A 17,099-nucleotide genomic window follows, 5' to 3' on the forward strand; every position below is an offset into this window, starting at 1 on the left:
TGAAGTCACATCATTTGTGAAAAGATTTGATGCAAGTAACATTATCTCATACAGTATAGATGGCAGAATAAGGTCCGCACGGGCTTAACTCACTGGTTCAGTAGGTAGTATTTTAGGGAATTGAAGAAAAAGAAGATTGGCAGAATAAGAATTTATTATTATTACACAAATTAAACTATGGAATATCTCAAAAGTGACCCCTCAACAACTGCCTTTTGCAGTAATTATGAAGGAAAAGAATGACATCAGGAGAGGTGGCAGCTTCCATTTCCCTTTCAAAAATAATCCCAAGTACCCCCACAACTTGCAATTGGAAGTTAAGCAACAAGCTAAGTATACCAACCATTTTTTTTCTGCTCATTATTTTCTTATCCTTCAAGTGAGAAAGAAGTTCAGGTGGTTGGATGGTTGAAGTATTCTGCAAAGTATTTTTCAAAAGTAAACCAATATTTTTTTATATATATACATTAGGTATCCCAGCTTAACCCCAGAGTCGTTGGACGAAGTAAATTGTGGGTCCGTCAGTCCCAAAGTTCTCACTTCTACCTATACACTTTACACACAATACACACAATGAGTCTTTATCTGTTCTGATCGATCAAGGTCTCTCAATGCTTTTGGAGCAAAACTTTAAAATATCAGTCGAGCCAACTAAGCTAGCCCACGGGACAATCATATCATCATATGCTTTATACATACTCCAATGCTGGATCCTCATACGTGCTTATACCTTCCAGTTTCTGTACTAAAACACATTTATGCGTGCTTCCATCTGAACCTCAGACAAGTATCTGAAGCTGTGTACAGGTTCTTTTTCTCCTGAATTATTGACCATTTCTTGATAAAAAGAATAGTTGTATCTATTTCAAGAAGAAGAAGAAGAAGAAGAAGAGGAGAAGTTATCATGCCTTTTGGTCTGGTTGCAGCTTGGAACAAGCGCAGGAGGAACAAGTCTGATGATCAGAGTAATCCCTGTATGTTTTCTGCTTCCTGTCATCTTTAAATTCTTTCTGGTACCATGATGTTTTTTTTTTTGAGTGATGAGAAAACCTGGATGGACTAAATCTCGTTGTGATCCTAACGGACCACAGGGAGGTAAATCAGTTTAGGTTGTCCATTGCTGACAGAGGCAATAAGTCTGTGATATTTTTTAATTTTTTGAGTGACGAGGAAAATTCGCAGCTGAGAATGTGCAATGGTTGAATCCCGCCTTGTGACCTTAACCAGCAAAGGATCATAAACTGGCCTAAGTTACTCCATAGCTGATCGGCTCAAACCAAGAAGGCGAATGGACTCATGTGGTTGTTGTTGTGTTTCAGGGGTTTATAAACCTGCAGAATGTTGGCTAAATGAAGAGCAGAACCCACCTGCAAAACGGCGCCATGGATCATCAGTTTTCACTCTCAAAGAAATGGAGGAGGCCACGAATTCGTTCCGGGACGAAAACCTGGTGGGGAAAGGAGGATTTGGTCGCGTATACAAGGGAACGCTCCGGTCTGGAGAGGCATGTATAATGAATAATGGTGAAGATATATAGTTATACATACATCACTGAACTAGCTATCTGATAGTGCAGTTGTGTTTGGGATTTGAAGGTTGTGGCAGTGAAGAAGATGGACTTACCATTGTCCAAAGAAGCAGAAGGGGAGAGAGAATTTAGAGTGGAGGTTGATATCTTGAGCAGACTGGACCATCCCAATCTGGTGTCTTTAATAGGCTACTGTGCAGATGGGAAGCAAAGGTTTCTGGTTTATGAATATATGCACAAGGGGAACCTCCAAGATCACTTAAATGGTTGGTTTGTTAATTTCACCCAAAAAAAATTAAAATTAACCAACTTGGTTGGCGTTAGTAGTCGAGAGGTTGGGAGTTTGAACCCCATCTTGTATGGAAAACCAATCTGGCCAGCACTTTGTTCCTCGGGCTTAAATGTGCCTCGTACAGTTAGGGCCTACTCAAGACACCTCGTGGTCTAACCCAAAAATAAAAAATAAAAAATTGCAATTTTGTTAATTTAACTCAAAATGCAATTCTCCTAGTTTTCTAACAACTGTACTGCAGGGATTGGAGAGGTGAAGATGGAGTGGCCTTTAAGGCTAAAGGTGGCTCTTGGGGCAGCAAGAGGGCTTGCATATCTCCATTCAAGTTCTGCTGTTGGGATTCCTATAGTTCACAGGGACTTCAAATCTACCAACATTCTTTTGAGTACCAAATATGAAGCTAAGGTTAATCCCATGCATATTCTAGTGTTTAATTTCATTAGATCTCGAATAAAGATTTTACAATCGTTGTTGACTGGTTGTGCAGATATCGGATTTTGGACTTGCAAAGTTGATGCCAGAAGGCCAAGAAACTTGTGTCACTGCTAGAGTGCTTGGCACTTTTGGTTATTTTGATCCTGAGTATACACTGGTACAACTATAGCCGTTAACTGTTTAGACAACTTTTTGTATTTAATATTCTATTACCCAATATGTTAGTTGGCTATAAATTTGACAATTAAAAAAAAAAAAAGTCAAGGGACACTAGGTAAAATTAACTCCATTTAAGTTTTGAAGATTGCAAGTTTATCGCTGTTTGTTCACTTGCAAATTTGGTCTACTTTTGCAACAGACAGGAAAACTCACTTTACAGAGTGATGTATATGCATTTGGGGTTGTGATGCTTGAGCTTCTGACTGGGCGAAGGGCAGTTGACCTCAATCTTGGGCCAAATGATCAAAATCTGGTGTTACAGGTAATGACACTTGATCCACCATAGCATATCCTAGATCATGACTAAACCAGTCCTAAAAACTAATACCGTAGAATATCTTAGACAGAGCTTCAAAATGGGTTGGGTCTACCAACTAAATAAGGGCGGTTAGGTCAGGGTGTTAGTTTCCGGCAAATTATTCTGTGAACCCAAGTCCACCTTGCAAGGCGAACTTGGGGCTACTGGCCAAAACACAAACACAAAGCTCATTTTGCTAGTTGTAACTACCAAGTCATTACTCTAATTAAAAAACAAGGTTGACTAAGGAATCGTTGTGACTATTATAGGTGAGGCACATTTTGAATGACAGGAGGAAACTGAGGAAAGTGATAGACCCAGAGATGAGCAGAAGCTCATACACAATGGAGTCCATCACCATGTTTGCAAACCTAGCATCTCGATGCGTCCGGACCGATAGCAGTGAGAGACCATCAATGGAGGAATGTGTAAAAGAACTTCAACTCATTCTCTACACAAACACAAGAGGACTGGGAATGACTATGCATGCATTCAGAATGATCTGATCTGATCTGAGATGTTGAAATGGATGTTTCCAATAGCAGGGATTGGCATTGCCAGGTCAGAAATGGACTCTGGAGTAGCAACCATGCAAGAATAATACTGTAAAATCCTTCATATCAACAGGAAGAAGATGAGTTTCTTGATAATTTAATGATTCCCGCTCAAAATGTCAAGATCAATAGTGGTGATAATTCTCATCAACTTATTGCTTACCACTCTTCAAGCCCATTAATATTATTGCAATTGAAATATACCATTGCAGATATCTTTCTTGCTTTTTCTTTGGGTTCAAAAAGATGTAAATCAGTGCATACATTTGGTTGTACTTTTCTTACTACAAGGCTACATTTTCTTGTTTCATTTGAATTCTTCTTCTACGATGGAGAATAATAAAGGAATTTTTTTTAAGATTCTTAATTTGGTGTGGTTTTATATATATGCTGAAAAGCCTACAAGAACAATATTACCATTTACCAAGTAATAGCTTCATAAACCAATCCTTGTCAAACCACACAGCAATTTACTGATTTATAAGCCACATACAGAGTAACTCTTAATTTTATGAAATTGAAATAAATCTAAATCTAAAGACTAATAGTAATAATACTATAGAACAACAAAATTTTGAGATAGTAGCAGGAAGCCCAAGGTTCATCTCAGGTTTGGGACTTCGATTAGAGCAACAAGCATTGTGAGAACTCCCCATATAAAGTAAGAACTCAATAACTTTGTTTGATAATAATAAATCCAGCTATTTTTCAAGATTTGACTCACTTTAGCAATTTAACCCTTGATCAACCTGGTAAAATAAATGTTTGGTCATTGTTAGATTAGCATAGCAGATAACCATCAATCTGCTAAATTTAAATTTTAAAAAGCTACTTGAATTCAAGTTTTGCAATAAGTTCTTTTAAATTTAGTGAATTGATGGCTATATATATAATTACCTATTGTGTATGGATATGTCATCATACTATGAACAAATTAGGACTAAAAAAAGATAAATAATACTCCGTATCAAATATGAATATTAATTTTTATTTAATTTTCTAAATGAAAGCTAGCAAATAAGGTTCGCAAAATACTCTTTCAGCACAAGCAATGCATTGGAGATCACAATGTTAATCATTGCCATTATCCAAAGCAGTGTGCTATCATTATCCCAAAACTTAAAGCACATAAGCAAGCACTGAACCAAAAATGATTTCAAGTGCCATGCCACTTCAAACAACAGAAGACATTTTCGCACTCAGTAATTAAATTTGATCATTTACCTATAAATCTGCAAAGAAGCTTGAACTACTTGTGCTTTGCCCTTTACTTGTGGTTTTCGTCTTCTTTCCTGCAAAGAGTGCAGCAGTATTTGAATTAGGAAGCAAGGGTAGCAAAAGTTGGGATTAACCGATTAACCAGCAACAATAGTTGGCTAGTATGGAGAAGATAGGCAAAAAAACAAAACAAAACAAACAAGGTGTGTGACATTCAGAGTTGGGAGCATTTTCCTAACTAATGATGTAGGAGTGATATCCACCTATTCAATTATTCCAATTTGAGAACACCTTAAATAATAATTTTAATTACATGTATCCAACAACAACCGCAGTGGTCAGAAAATAAGATAATATCAGCTAAAATGATCAACTTGTGTATGTAACTGCCTAAATATGACTTCAATGTGACATAAATATGTAATATAAGTAAGACCTTTGGATGATTTTGGAATACTATCATCAATCTCCATTTCATCACTATCACTATCACTATCAGCTTCAGCTGCCTGATTCGTGGTATCTCCAGAACTTGACAGTATTTCATCCAAATCCCACAGCTGTATACAAAAATGAGAATAGTGTGAGAGATAGGTAGGGAGAAGGAAAGACAAATACATTTGACAAGCATATAGAAATCACCAATAACATAAACAAACAGAGACGCATGGACCTTCAATGTCTGATCATGTGATATGCTCCCAAGAAACTTTTTATCATAAGAGAAAGCTGCAATATTGAATAGCAGAAGTTACAAATACTAATTTGGCTCAAGTCCAAGTTATCAGAAAAATATTTGACCAAATGGAGACAAACAAATGCTAGTAGATGTCACTGACAAAAAAAAAAAAAAAAAAAACACCAATCCAAGGTTAGAGACCAGTTCAATCTCAAAACTTAACATAGAATGTAAGATCTAAATGAGCTCATACCGAGACGCTCAACAGGATATTCTGAATGTTCGGCAATTGGCTGAATTACTCTGTTTGGTAATATTCCCACCAAACTAAAGAGAAAATAAGAGGATAATAAATAACAGTTTAATTTAGACATGTAGAACTGGCAATTCAAACATGTCAAGCAGCTTTCCGCACCTGATAAGTCCATTCTCAGATCCAGTGATTACTCTATCTTCATCAAGCTTCACAATAGGAACAATTGGAAATTATTGGATTTCGAATATAGAATCAGTTACTGATTACTCAGTACTTTGTTAAATCCGAATCCTTATTATAGACTACAGACGAAAAACACTCACTTTCAACAGTGCATCCACCGAGTTTGGTGACAAATCGACAAACCGATCACTGGAAAATAAAAGTCAAGAAAATTAGAATGAGTTCAAACAAGTTCAACAATTAGATGAGAGATCCAATATTTCCAGTCTAATTCACTTATTCTTCCTGAAGGTGAAATACCTGCAATCCTTAAAGAAGCCCCAGGAGTACAATAACAGAGTTCCACCCTGAGTCCCACAGATAACTTTTCTACCATTCTGATGAGAAAGAGAGTTGTATTATTAAATACAGGCAATTATTTAAACAGCCTGCTGCTCTGACATGATTGGAATGCCAAAGCCACCCCAAAAAAAAATGAAATAATATAATCAGAAAAAAGATATCTACCTTCATAATCACAACAGAAAGCAGCTCATCTTCAGAAAACTCTGACTGAGTTTGGACCTAAGAGGTAAGATATAAAAAAATAAAAAATAAAAAAAAAAAAAATATATATATATATATATATATATATATATATATATATATATATATATAAAATAATAATAATAATAAAATTCTCATGCAAATTCAGAACTAAAATTCTCATGATTCATGTTGTACACATCTTTAAATCTTTCGAAATGGATCATTAAAAGCAATGACTCATTTAAATCATTAGAGAGCATCATCTTATCAATGTAGTTGGGGAATTAGCACCCGAGTACCCGATACCCACATATATGCATAAAAAGTGAAATGCAGAAATCCAATTATTACCTTATTGCTTCGTAAGTTGCAGACAGAGAGAGTCCCATCACCACTGAGATTTAAAATTAAAAAAAAAATTAAAAAAAAAAAAAAAGGATCATCATCAAAGTCAAATAAAACAACTACAGCATTCCAATTTAAAATATGAAGATTTGCTGACTGAGGGACTTGAAGCTCAAGAACAGACAAATATCACAAAAAAAAAACACATGAAGACAATTATTTAGGGAAAAATAGCCAGTGGTTCTAGAACCATATGCAAAAAGTTGGAAATTTGTGATCATATTATATAATAAAAATGGAGCACATTTTACCCTCTCCCCTCTATCTGAACAGTGAACTCTCATTCTAACACTATAGTTGACCAAACAAACACAATAAGTTAATATACTTAATCAAAGAAGATATTAAAATGATACATAAACTACATCAGGTCCATAGGGCATCTCATCAACTTTGTGGAAGTTGGTAACTAACCACCAGGCCCCGTAACAAAAGCAATGTGACATTGTTTATTTTTCATCCTTATATGATAACCACTTTAGAAGAATTAACTGTGCCTGACCAGACCTATCATGACTATGCCTATCAATTGATTTATCTGTCACTACCTGTGGCACTTAAACTAAAGCCAAAGTGAATAAATAAAGTGTCCCCTAAAATCAGGTCAAAATATAATGCTAAATAACAGGTGCACTAGAAACCTTTAGAAATGTGTCATGACTGAGATAGAAAGAGAGAAAAGGAGCATTGGTCATTATTACCTTGTCGCAAGTAATTTCATGGAATCAGGTGCAAAAGTAATATCTGAAATGTATTCCTCATGGACTTGAAAAGAATTGCAGCACGAATTTTGTCGAGTATCCCACACCTATATGATGGTGAAATTAGAAATTATAACTAAAATTTCACTTTAACTTGATAAGTTAAAAACACTCAGCAACTGTAATCTTATGCTTCAAATGTAGAAACAGAACCAGAAAACAAAAGAAAGAGAGGTATTCAAATGAAAAGCACTAAAATAGTTTTGTTTATCCTACGAGAAAAAGGGGGATTACAAGCATACTGTATAGGAAAGGATACTAATAATAGACTAGCCAAATAGGCAGTCAACATCCTTTGAGCATTATACTGCATTAAAGTTAAAAAACAATTGCACTGCTAAAATAATCAAATAAATTGGATAAATGGACACAGTTCAACAAAGACTCAACAAACTGTTAATACACAGCACTCACATGCAATCATATATTGATATCATATCTTATAAGCTTCACTTGGCAGTCAACATCCTTCACACAGCACATTGCATTAAAGTTAGATATGGATGTGCTGCTAAAATATTTAAATGAACTTGATAAATCAAGACACCTCAAAGAACACTCAACAAACTATTAACCCACAGTATTTACCTACCATAGTACCATCATATCTGATAACCAAAAAAACACAATGTCTAGTTGTTCTGGACTTTAAAATTTTAGTTTTCTAATTGTTTCAATGTTTGGGTATTCAAAATTGACCTTTACACAACCCTCATCATCCCCAGAGGCAACGGTTGACTCCGTTAAATTGACAATTCGATTAACAGCAGCCCTGCATCCAAAGGGAAAAACCAATATGAAAGCTCAAGTAAATACCATTATAACACTTATTCACTAGGCATCAGCTCTAAATTTCTATAACCCACCCATGAGAATTCTCCACACGAGCAACTTCTGATCCAGTTTCAACATCAGTAGCAAGGATAGAACAATCTGGTGATCCCGTTAGGATTGCTGAACACCCATTTTTAAAAATAAAATGAGGCTTAGTATTTATTATCACAATTGGCACGAAAACAAGGGGGGAAAACAAGGGGGGAAAACAAGTAAATTAGCATAATTACTCCGTCCATCATTGATGAATCTGACCGCTCTGCAGGATTCAGTATGTGCATGTACCGCGAACAGCCTACAAGTCATATAACAAAAAATCAAAATCCTCTACAATAAGTAAAAATAAATCCGCAAAAAGATATGATACAACTGTATATGCACGATACACGTTCTTTCATCGTACCTTTTAGGTTGAGAATCCGCGGTGTAACGATGCCTGCATTAAGTAATTCAGCGGATTAGTTTATCTCTTTTGCCTTCTTGGGAATCTATTTAGTAAAGAACTACTTACAGAAGAAGGTCACCAGTGATTAGACCAGTAGCGACAAGATTATCAGACGGATGAAAATCAAGGTCGAACGGGAGCTTTTCTAAATCTATCTCCACCGCAGCCATTGTTGTGCTCCGAGAGGTTTTGCTAGGGTTTTTGGAAATTTTTACACTGGCTGATGGCCTGATGTTATGGTGCCGTGTCGTGTGCCCGTGTGTTCAGTATGACTTTGTGCTTTGCAGTTTGCACATGTATTTTAGAATTTCTTTGAATTGTTAGAAGGGTGTAAATGTGTAATTGTCCCTTTTTTTTTTTATTTAAGTAGTATAATTGTACTTTTTAGGTTATATTTATATATTTATATTTATTGACCAATTTGACCCTTATTTTATTTGGAGTATATAATAATAGTATAATATTTGTAAAGTAATTTACAGTTGTATCATTATAAAAGTACAGACAAATAATACTAATATCATATCTAAATCATTCTCAATAATGCAATAGCATAATTAAAATATTCAGTATTGTTCTAAATAATCAAAAGAAGATTAATTAGATGAAAAAAATTAATCTATATTTTTTTTAATGCAAACAAAAAAAAAAACACATATTTTCAATGCTACTTTTTTTTAATCTTTGATAGTCAACTTTGATTGCTATGTATATAGTTTTACTAATTAATTGACCAAAGTACATGTTAAATTTTATAGAGAGAATGGTCAAATTAGCCCATGAACATTACTCAATAAGTCAATTAGACTCTTAAACTTTCAAAAGTTAATTAAACCCTTAAACATATTATTTTAGAGTCATTAAGGCTCGAAAACCAGTTGGTAACTTATAAATTACAAGTCACTAGGGTTTCGGCGAAATTCACACCATATTATGGCAAAAAACATCGATGAAACGATCGTCAGTGTCATTTGATTGCCTTCTCCTCGACTCCGGGCTCCGACGGACTACCTCACCCCGGTGGGGGGAGGGGGGCGAATTATGAGAGCCCATTTGGCTCCTTGACTGCCGACGAGTTCTACTCACGCCACTCGGTGAGTCACGGCTCCTAGTTCGTCACCAATCCTCGCGGTCTCAAGTTGTTCACCCCACTAGTGGACCCCATTCCCTCTTACAAAGGTGATTGGCATCGTCTGCATCGTCCAAGGCTTCACCGACGACTCCAACTGGCTCATCCAACTCACTGTCATGCACATCGTAAAGCAAGGGTTCGTCGTCTGCGCCATCGACCACCAAGGCCACGGCTACACCGAGGGGCTGAAGGCTCACATACCGGATATCAACCCCGTCGTCGACGACTGTGTAGCGTTTTTCGACTCGTTTCGTGATTGCCACGTGCCGCTGAAGCTGTCTTCGTTCCTCTACGAGGGATTATTGTTCTGCTCATAACCCTCTAACGCAGCGATTCCACCCCGAAACGGCGCTTCGACGACGTCGTTTTGAACGGGGCCATGTTTAACATGAGCGATAAGTTCAAGCCGTCGTGGCCGTTGGAGCATTTCCTTGACATTGCGGCGTACTTCACCTTTCCCCCATTAAATTCTGTTTTAGAGTAGTCTCAGGTCTCATAGAATTTGGTTTCCAATTCCTGTTTGGGGGGAATTAAACAAAAAGACTATTATGTCCTAAGATTTCATGGCTGAGATAGACAGACTTAACGGAAGGACTATTGAAAGTCAATTTTGAAATTCGGAGGATGACGGAAGGTCGAAATAAAAGTTTAGGACCATTGATGACGGAACAACTAAACTCGAGGGAGCTTAGCTGGTATTTACTCGTGTATTTATTTATTTATTTCAAGAGTATTAAGACAATAAGATTGTCGTGTGATTTTGTTAACTTGTTTTGTTGTGTATTTGATTTGCATGTTTTCACTTAGCATTTTTACTTGATTTTGTAATGGCTGTTGCGCTTCAAGATTTTGTAATGCATATCAACTCGTTCAAATTCTGTTTAAAAAATTTGTGGTTAACGGACCAATAAGAAAAAGTTCAATTCGATTAACTGTACGATTGTTTGAATGAATCCAATTTGTTTACATATACAAAATTGTTACTCTATAATTTCTAACTTTAGACACATAATAATGATAATATTAGAAAATTTCAAATTTGGTCACATGACTATAGGGACTTTGTTAATTTCATCACATAATATTTAAAAGTGTCAATTTAGTACATTGAGTATGTAATTTTTGTCAATTTTGGTCACTCTGGTCAAATTGCCGGTCAAATTTGACCGGAAAAATTTAATCCAGCATTTAGTCTATAATCTGAGGGGCAAAATGGTCTTTTGATCCTTTTTTCTAATTGTTGTTGACTCGGTTCAAACACATTTGACCAGGTTCGACTTTAGCTTCTCCAGGTTACATATCTCCGCGCGAGATTTGGGCGTTATTATCCAACAACGGGTTGCTGGAGGACGGCGACTGGTGCCGTTGCATCGGCAAAACAGCTGAATCATTAGTATCCACGGTGCCACAAGAGATTAAGTTTTGGAAAATGATTGTCGAGAGTGGCATGTCGCTCTTTTCCTCATCATCGTCCTTGCCGCCGCGCTTCTTCTTCGCGAACAACAAGCGAAGGAATGAGGATTTTTTATCGGCGTCGACGTTGTGCCTTCTGTCATGTTGCTTTTTTTCTTCTTCAAGCTGAACCGGGTCAACAACAATTAGGAAAAAGGATAAAAAGACCATTTTGCCTTTCAGATTATAGACTAAATGTTGGAATAAATTTTTCCGGCCAAATTTGGCTAGAGTAATCAAAATTGACAAAAATTACATACTCAAGGTACTAAATTAACACTTTTGAAAGTTATGTGCTGAAATTAACAAAGCTCATATAATCATGTGACCAAAATTGAAATTTTCTCTCAGGACAAATTTTGATGAAAATTTGTAGTCTATGGAACACTAGCCCCTATAGTCTATGGTTCATGGAAAATCCTTATAGCGGAGGAAAATGTTGTTTTCTTGTGTTTAGTTCATGGAATTCATTTTTCATTGGAAAATGAATTCCTCAAATTTGAGGAAAACAAAATCTTTGGTTGGACCAATGATTTTGTTTTCCATGGAAGATAGGAAGAAAAAATGAGATGGAATACCTATTTTACTCTTGTTTACTTTTTTTTTTTTTATTTTATTTTAATTATATTATATTACTTTTATTAATTTGTAGGGATATATAGGTCTTTATACTCGTTATTCCTTACAATTCTAAATCTAACCAAACAATAAATTAGTATTTCCAACAATTCTTTTTCCACCAACCAAATAACGAAATTCATATTCCTAATAATTGTTTTTCCATGAAATTTTAATTATACTTCTCTTAAAAAATTTTCCGCTAACCAAACAAGTCCCGACAATATCATTTTATTTTAAATACTCCGTATATCTGTTGGGCCAAATTGGCCTAAAACCCTGTTTCTCAAATTAAATATAGCGAGCAAAGCTGAAGCAAATGGTGTGAATTGGGAGTTGAACGCGACAGTGTGTTTGGAGCCAAAGCCATAGATGATGATGACAGATCTGAATACAAATGAACTAGACGTCGAGCAATCCATGGAGGGCATGCTGAGTTGCTCAGCAACAGAGACGACATGTGCGATCAGGAAGGAGAAGAGAAAAGCGGCAAAGAAGGACAAGAGGAAGCAGAAGAGGAGGGAGCTGGCGGAGAAGTTACGAATAGAAGAGGACGCTCGCATCAACGATCCGGAGGAGCAGCGCAGGATTCAGCTGGAGGAGGAGGCGGAGAATCAGAGGCTAGAGAGAGAAAGGAAGGAATTCGAGGAGAGAGAGCGGCTATTTCTCGAGGAACTAGCTCGCAGAAAAGCTGAGGAGGAAGAAGAAGAGCGGATAAGAGCTATTGAAGAAGAAGAGAGGTTGAAACAAAACCAGGTTTGCACTCTTCGCCAATCACCATTCTATACACAGTCCATTTCATGCCCCTATTGTGCTTAATCGATGTATGGAAAATTTGAAAGTCACCTATTAGTTTTGCCAATTTTTGCCTTGGAATAATGCAAAGAAATCAGGTTCCTGGTATGAGCAGAACACAAACTAGAAAGCAAGTTAGGAAAGAGCTTGCTTAGAACAGTTATGCATAACATATTCTATGATATTGAAACAGATTGACAGATAGTCATACACATTGCATTTTAAGTCCTCCTTTTCTCTAAACTTATGCTCATTTGATGACATTTTACTGTTACCTCAAAAACCTTCAATAGGCTGCCTGTGAAAACGAAGAAAAGGACGATGAAGAGTGGGAATATGTAGAAGATGGGCCTCCTGAAATCATATGGCAAGGAAACGAGATAATTGTCAAGAAAAACAGAATTAGAGTGAAAAAGAAAGATGTGGAACATCTGGCCGTTAAAGAGGTAGCAATTACTATTTTACTTCCAGACATTTTGTCCATTGCTCTCTATGCGGCATGTTGAACCTGTGAAATACTGATATGAGGTTATTGTGGGCTTATGTAGGATCCGTCTAGGCCAACTTCAAATCCTTTACCTCCACAATCTGAAGCTTTTGACGAATACAATAATGCTTCCACACTTTCAGCACAAGGGCTGTTGGAAAATGTTGCTCAACAGACTCCAAATTTTGGGACAGAACAAGTAGGTTTTCCTTTCTACTTATTAGTATGTCTTCCCCAGATAATACATCTATTCATGTAAATGATATTAAATCCTAAGCCTATCTCACCCTCATCCCAATTTCTTTTCTTCCCCTTTCTTTCTAGCAGTTATGCCTCATCCCTTGGCTGATCTTATTTCAGGATAAAGCTCATTGTCCTTTCCACATCAAAACAGGAGCTTGTCGCTTTGGGGCACACTGCAGCCGTATTCACTTTTATCCTGACAAATCCTGCACATTACTTGTGAAAAACATGTACAATGGACCTGGCCTTGCCTGGGAGCAAGATGAGGGGCTTGAGGTCTGTTATGAAGTCTTCATGTGGCTCAAGTATCCTGATGCTTACTTTTCAAACTTTAGCATTTGTCAGATATAATACCTAAATGGAGTTTCTTCTTGATCAAAGGAACACTTTGCATGCTTTCATGTTCTTTGTGCTTTAAATTTATCTTGGTGCTCATGCTTTGGCTGGGTTATACTGATCTTTCTGTTGTCCATTGACCATTGTAATATATGTTCAGCTTTTGGCTTCACAAACTCAAAATGCATATATAAAATTTGACTTCCACCTTCACTATATAGTAACATTAGTGTAATGGCTTTTGTGTAATGTTTGGTTCCTGAATAAAAATTTTTAATTCTAAGAATCAAGTTTACCTTTTTTTTTTGTTTTTTTTTTTGTTTTTTTTTTTTTTTGTTTATTCTTTAACTTGATTAGAACAGAACTACTGCCCTGAAACAATGGAGGTACGTGGTTCTCGCAATGGTTGGGTTGAAGACTAAAAAGTTCTGTATCCTACATGCAGCAATATTGAGTTAGAAGAATGCTATATATTTACACTGTTCAGTTATTTGTTTGTGTATGGTTTCTTGATTATTTCTTCTGTTTTTTTGGGTTTGCTGCTTTCACTTACGCTCCACATATGCTTATACGGACACTCTTGGCTACTTCTTTGCTCTCCAGTGCACAGATGAGGAGGTTGAACATTGTTATGAAGAATTTTATGAGGATGTGCATACAGAATTTTTGAAGTTTGGAGAGATAGTAAATTTCAAGGTATGTTACTTATATCATGTGCTGCATATATGTGTATATACATATATTTGCACAAGTAAAGGTTTAGCTCATGATAATGATTCATGTCTATGTTATAATCATGAATCAAGTTGCTTTGTCATGCTTGGGACCAGGGAAGTTTGCTAGCATGGCCTCACCACTTGTAAATCAGTAGATTCTGCTGTGCTAACATGCATTCAATTGCAACCTGGGTGTGTAACAAATGTGTACTTTTCATTTAGGTATGCAGAAACAGTTCATCCCATTTACGGGGGAATGTCTACGTGCACTATAAATCATTGGATTCCGCTGTGCTTGCTTATCATTCTATAAATGGTCGTTATTTTGCTGGCAAACAGGTAGATACCCTCCACTTATCTCAAGACTGATAATGCTCTATTTGTCAATCAAAATGAAAAGACTGCTATACTTAATGGCAGGGGCATTGCTTTTGTAATTTCTGGCATTGAGAATTTCACACAATTTTGATTATTGGATTTGTTTTGTGTACTCCTGGGACCGGGAGTAGACAGTGTTAGTGTGCACGGTGCATACGACATATATAGTTTAACCATATCAATAAGTTATTTGCTGTTTACAAGCAAGTATACAAAGCTAAGCATTGTTATTTTCTTCATTAGTAATTAATGGTTTGCTCTGTATAGATTATATGTGAATTTGCTAGCGTGACAAGATGGAAGGTTGCTATATGTGGGGAGTTTATGAAATCAAGGCTTAAGGTAAGCGTCAATTTCTGTAGTATATATTTATGAATTGTTATATCCTGGTGTGGTGCAATTTTATTTTGATGGTTCTGCAAAGTTTGATCCCATTCTTTCTTTGTTCCCTGTTGACATACTATGCATTAACTTAAGGGTGTGTCTTGCCAGACATGTTCTCGTGGAACAGCATGCAATTTTATCCACTGTTTCAGAAACCCTGGTGGAGATTATGAATGGGCAGATTGGGATAAGCCACCCCCAAATTACTGGATAAAAAAGATGGCTGCATTGTTTGGCTATTCAGAAGAGTCTATCTATGACAGGCAAATTGAGCGAGAAGACTCTGAACATATCAGGTACTTCAGCAAAGATATATACAGTTGATGTAGGCAGGTCTGATGAATTTTATTCTACATGTGTGTGTGTGTACCCCCGTATGTATGTATGTATGTATGTTTTTGCTTGGATTATGTAATTATGTATTTGTTTGTATTTCAATTCGTATTTTATCTATCTGCATGACAAGTTTTTGATTTGACAGGCATCACTCTGAAAGATCTCAGTCAAGAGAGAGTCGATGGTCTCGATCAAGAGAGGATAGGAGTTTAACAAGCCATAAGGAACACGATGTTCGAAGAAGAGAACATAGAAAGCACCCCAAAGGTGTTGATGAGAAAAGATGTGAAGAAGAGAGAAATTCTAGAACTAACCAGCGTCATAAAAATAGCTCTTATGATGATAGCAAATCTGACAGACATTGGTCGGCTAAACATAGAGATGGACTTGACCACTGTGATAGCACCAGGAAAAGATCAAGACATCCGGTGTCTGAAAGATCAGAATCTCAAGATCGTCGTGATGACGGGAAGAGCAGAAGTAGTAGCACTGATTCTGATTCAGATTCAGATTCAGATTTGTTTGGCAGAAAAAGAGAGGGGGATGCTGAACTTGGACACACTACAAAGAACACAAGACATGTAAAGAAGGCACCCGAAGGCCTAGATGATTTGGCATACAGCAAAAGTAGAGCATACAGTACTGATAGAAACAGAGAATCACACCACAATGCCAGGGGAAGAAGCTCCAGTAAATATCAAAACACTGTGTCTGTATCATCAGATGATCATTGGGATAACAAGACCAAATCTCCTCGTAGAAATGCCAATGGAGATCAGACTGCTGGGGTCAAAGATAGCCAGCGAGCAAACAGCAGGAAATCCTCAAGGTGTTTGAATGAAGTCTCGCTTGATAACGATGATGTTCAAGAATATAAAAGATCCGACGAGGATCATTCTGGGTATGTGGGGAGCATATCCCAGAGTCCCAGATACCACACTGGTGAAGATATTGATGAAAGAGGCAGGTGGGGAGCATATGGGAAACATGTGGAATCCAGCAAGAGAAAGGCATCTGATTATAGCCATAAGGAGCGTAAGAAAAAGCACAGAAGTCATCACAGCAGAAGTGATAAAGGTGATTCTTAAAACGCGGCTAGTGGAGATATATATATACTATCTGATAAACGTTGAAAATAGATTCTGTACATTCATATGCTTATCTTGTTCATACGCAATTACACGCATGAGACCAGAGTAGAATGTGAAATCGTTCTTCCCTGCCTTTTTCTGAGTTATGTGCTCTTATTTGTTTAGTCCTATTTCCTCAATTGTGGTATGCTAATAGCCTAATGGTGTCATTAGTAGTTATAATGAATAAAACAAGAAGGAAAGCACTTTTTACTATTACTTTTCCAATAAATCTTTAGGCAGAAACTTCTGACAAAATCTATGTGAGACGGTGTGTAAATACATTTTTAATATACTAAAAGTACATTATTTGTGTATTGAATGTATATTATACAAAATAATTTACTCTTAGTACTCAAATAATGTAATATAAAGTACATTTTTAATTTTTAATATGCTAAAAATATATTATTTGATAGTATACAAAATAATGTACTTTTTATTTATGATTACACAA

At 36.4% G+C, this 17,099-nt stretch overlaps 3 protein-coding genes and 1 pseudogene across 5 annotated transcripts; 3 read left to right on the forward strand and 1 right to left on the reverse strand.

Annotated features, from left to right (window-relative positions):
• The first annotated feature begins 496 nt into the window (after nucleotides 1-496).
• LOC109172082 (serine/threonine-protein kinase CDL1-like) lies at nucleotides 497-3,684 on the forward strand. The gene is made up of 7 exons (XM_019321247.1): nucleotides 497-974; nucleotides 1,320-1,504; nucleotides 1,596-1,794; nucleotides 2,062-2,225; nucleotides 2,308-2,412; nucleotides 2,614-2,736; nucleotides 3,042-3,684. Exons 1-7 carry the CDS (start codon nucleotides 905-907, stop codon nucleotides 3,276-3,278), a joined length of 1,083 nt encoding a protein of 360 aa, XP_019176792.1. The 5' UTR covers nucleotides 497-904; the 3' UTR covers nucleotides 3,279-3,684.
• A 61-nt stretch (nucleotides 3,685-3,745) lies between these two features.
• LOC109172083 (WD repeat-containing protein 55) lies at nucleotides 3,746-8,931 on the reverse strand. Of its 3 annotated transcripts, XM_019321248.1 has the most exons (16): nucleotides 8,702-8,922; nucleotides 8,594-8,626; nucleotides 8,421-8,485; nucleotides 8,223-8,310; nucleotides 8,056-8,128; nucleotides 7,297-7,403; nucleotides 6,542-6,584; nucleotides 6,170-6,226; nucleotides 5,963-6,039; nucleotides 5,803-5,851; nucleotides 5,639-5,685; nucleotides 5,477-5,550; nucleotides 5,218-5,273; nucleotides 4,981-5,104; nucleotides 4,551-4,618; nucleotides 3,746-4,075 (listed from the first exon to the last, which is right to left on the reverse strand). In XM_019321248.1, the coding sequence occupies exons 1-15, from the start codon at nucleotides 8,803-8,805 to the stop codon at nucleotides 4,551-4,553; spliced, it is 1,065 nt and encodes a 354-aa protein (XP_019176793.1). In that variant the 5' UTR covers nucleotides 8,806-8,922; the 3' UTR covers nucleotides 3,746-4,075. The 3 variants fall into 3 exon arrangements, with proteins under 3 accessions (XP_019176793.1, XP_019176794.1, XP_019176795.1); XM_019321249.1 differs by lacking the exon at nucleotides 3,746-4,075 and having other exon boundaries at nucleotides 4,292-4,618; nucleotides 8,702-8,923; XM_019321250.1 differs by lacking the exons at nucleotides 3,746-4,075; nucleotides 4,551-4,618 and having other exon boundaries at nucleotides 4,998-5,104; nucleotides 5,187-5,273; nucleotides 8,702-8,931.
• LOC109171837 lies at nucleotides 8,904-10,251 on the forward strand (annotated as a pseudogene).
• Nucleotides 10,252-12,105: 1,854 nt separating this feature from the next.
• On the forward strand, nucleotides 12,106-16,767 carry LOC109172045 (zinc finger CCCH domain-containing protein 16). The gene is made up of 9 exons (XM_019321190.1): nucleotides 12,106-12,593; nucleotides 12,926-13,078; nucleotides 13,181-13,318; nucleotides 13,480-13,638; nucleotides 14,302-14,394; nucleotides 14,637-14,753; nucleotides 15,060-15,134; nucleotides 15,285-15,472; nucleotides 15,658-16,767. The coding sequence occupies exons 1-9, from the start codon at nucleotides 12,210-12,212 to the stop codon at nucleotides 16,598-16,600; spliced, it is 2,250 nt and encodes a 749-aa protein (XP_019176735.1). The 5' UTR covers nucleotides 12,106-12,209; the 3' UTR covers nucleotides 16,601-16,767.
• The last annotated feature ends 332 nt before the right edge of the window (nucleotides 16,768-17,099 follow it).

Source organism: Ipomoea nil, unplaced genomic scaffold (genome assembly GCF_001879475.1).
Source record: "Ipomoea nil cultivar Tokyo-kokei standard unplaced genomic scaffold, Asagao_1.1 scaffold0382, whole genome shotgun sequence".
Classification (NCBI taxonomy): domain Eukaryota; kingdom Viridiplantae; phylum Streptophyta; class Magnoliopsida; order Solanales; family Convolvulaceae; genus Ipomoea; species Ipomoea nil.

Coding starts and splice junctions, on each gene's coding strand:
- LOC109172082 (XM_019321247.1), top strand. CDS start 905: ATGCCTTTTGGTCTGGTTGCAGCTTGGAACAAGCGCAGGAGGAACAAG. Junction 975..1,319: donor TGATGATCAGAGTAATCCCT/GTATGTTTTCTG, acceptor GTTGTGTTTCAG/GGGTTTATAAACCTGCAGAA. Junction 1,795..2,061: donor CCTCCAAGATCACTTAAATG/GTTGGTTTGTTA, acceptor ACTGTACTGCAG/GGATTGGAGAGGTGAAGATG.
- LOC109172083 (XM_019321248.1), bottom strand. CDS start 8,805: ATGGCTGCGGTGGAGATAGATTTAGAAAAGCTCCCGTTCGACCTTGAT. Junction 6,585..7,296: donor ATGAAATTACTTGCGACAAG/GTAATAATGACC, acceptor TTTAAATCTCAG/TGGTGATGGGACTCTCTCTG. Junction 5,551..5,638: donor TCTGAGAATGGACTTATCAG/GTGCGGAAAGCT, acceptor TTTTCTCTTTAG/TTTGGTGGGAATATTACCAA.
- LOC109172045 (XM_019321190.1), top strand. CDS start 12,210: ATGATGATGACAGATCTGAATACAAATGAACTAGACGTCGAGCAATCC. Junction 13,639..14,301: donor AGCAAGATGAGGGGCTTGAG/GTCTGTTATGAA, acceptor TTTGCTCTCCAG/TGCACAGATGAGGAGGTTGA. Junction 14,395..14,636: donor GAGAGATAGTAAATTTCAAG/GTATGTTACTTA, acceptor CTTTTCATTTAG/GTATGCAGAAACAGTTCATC.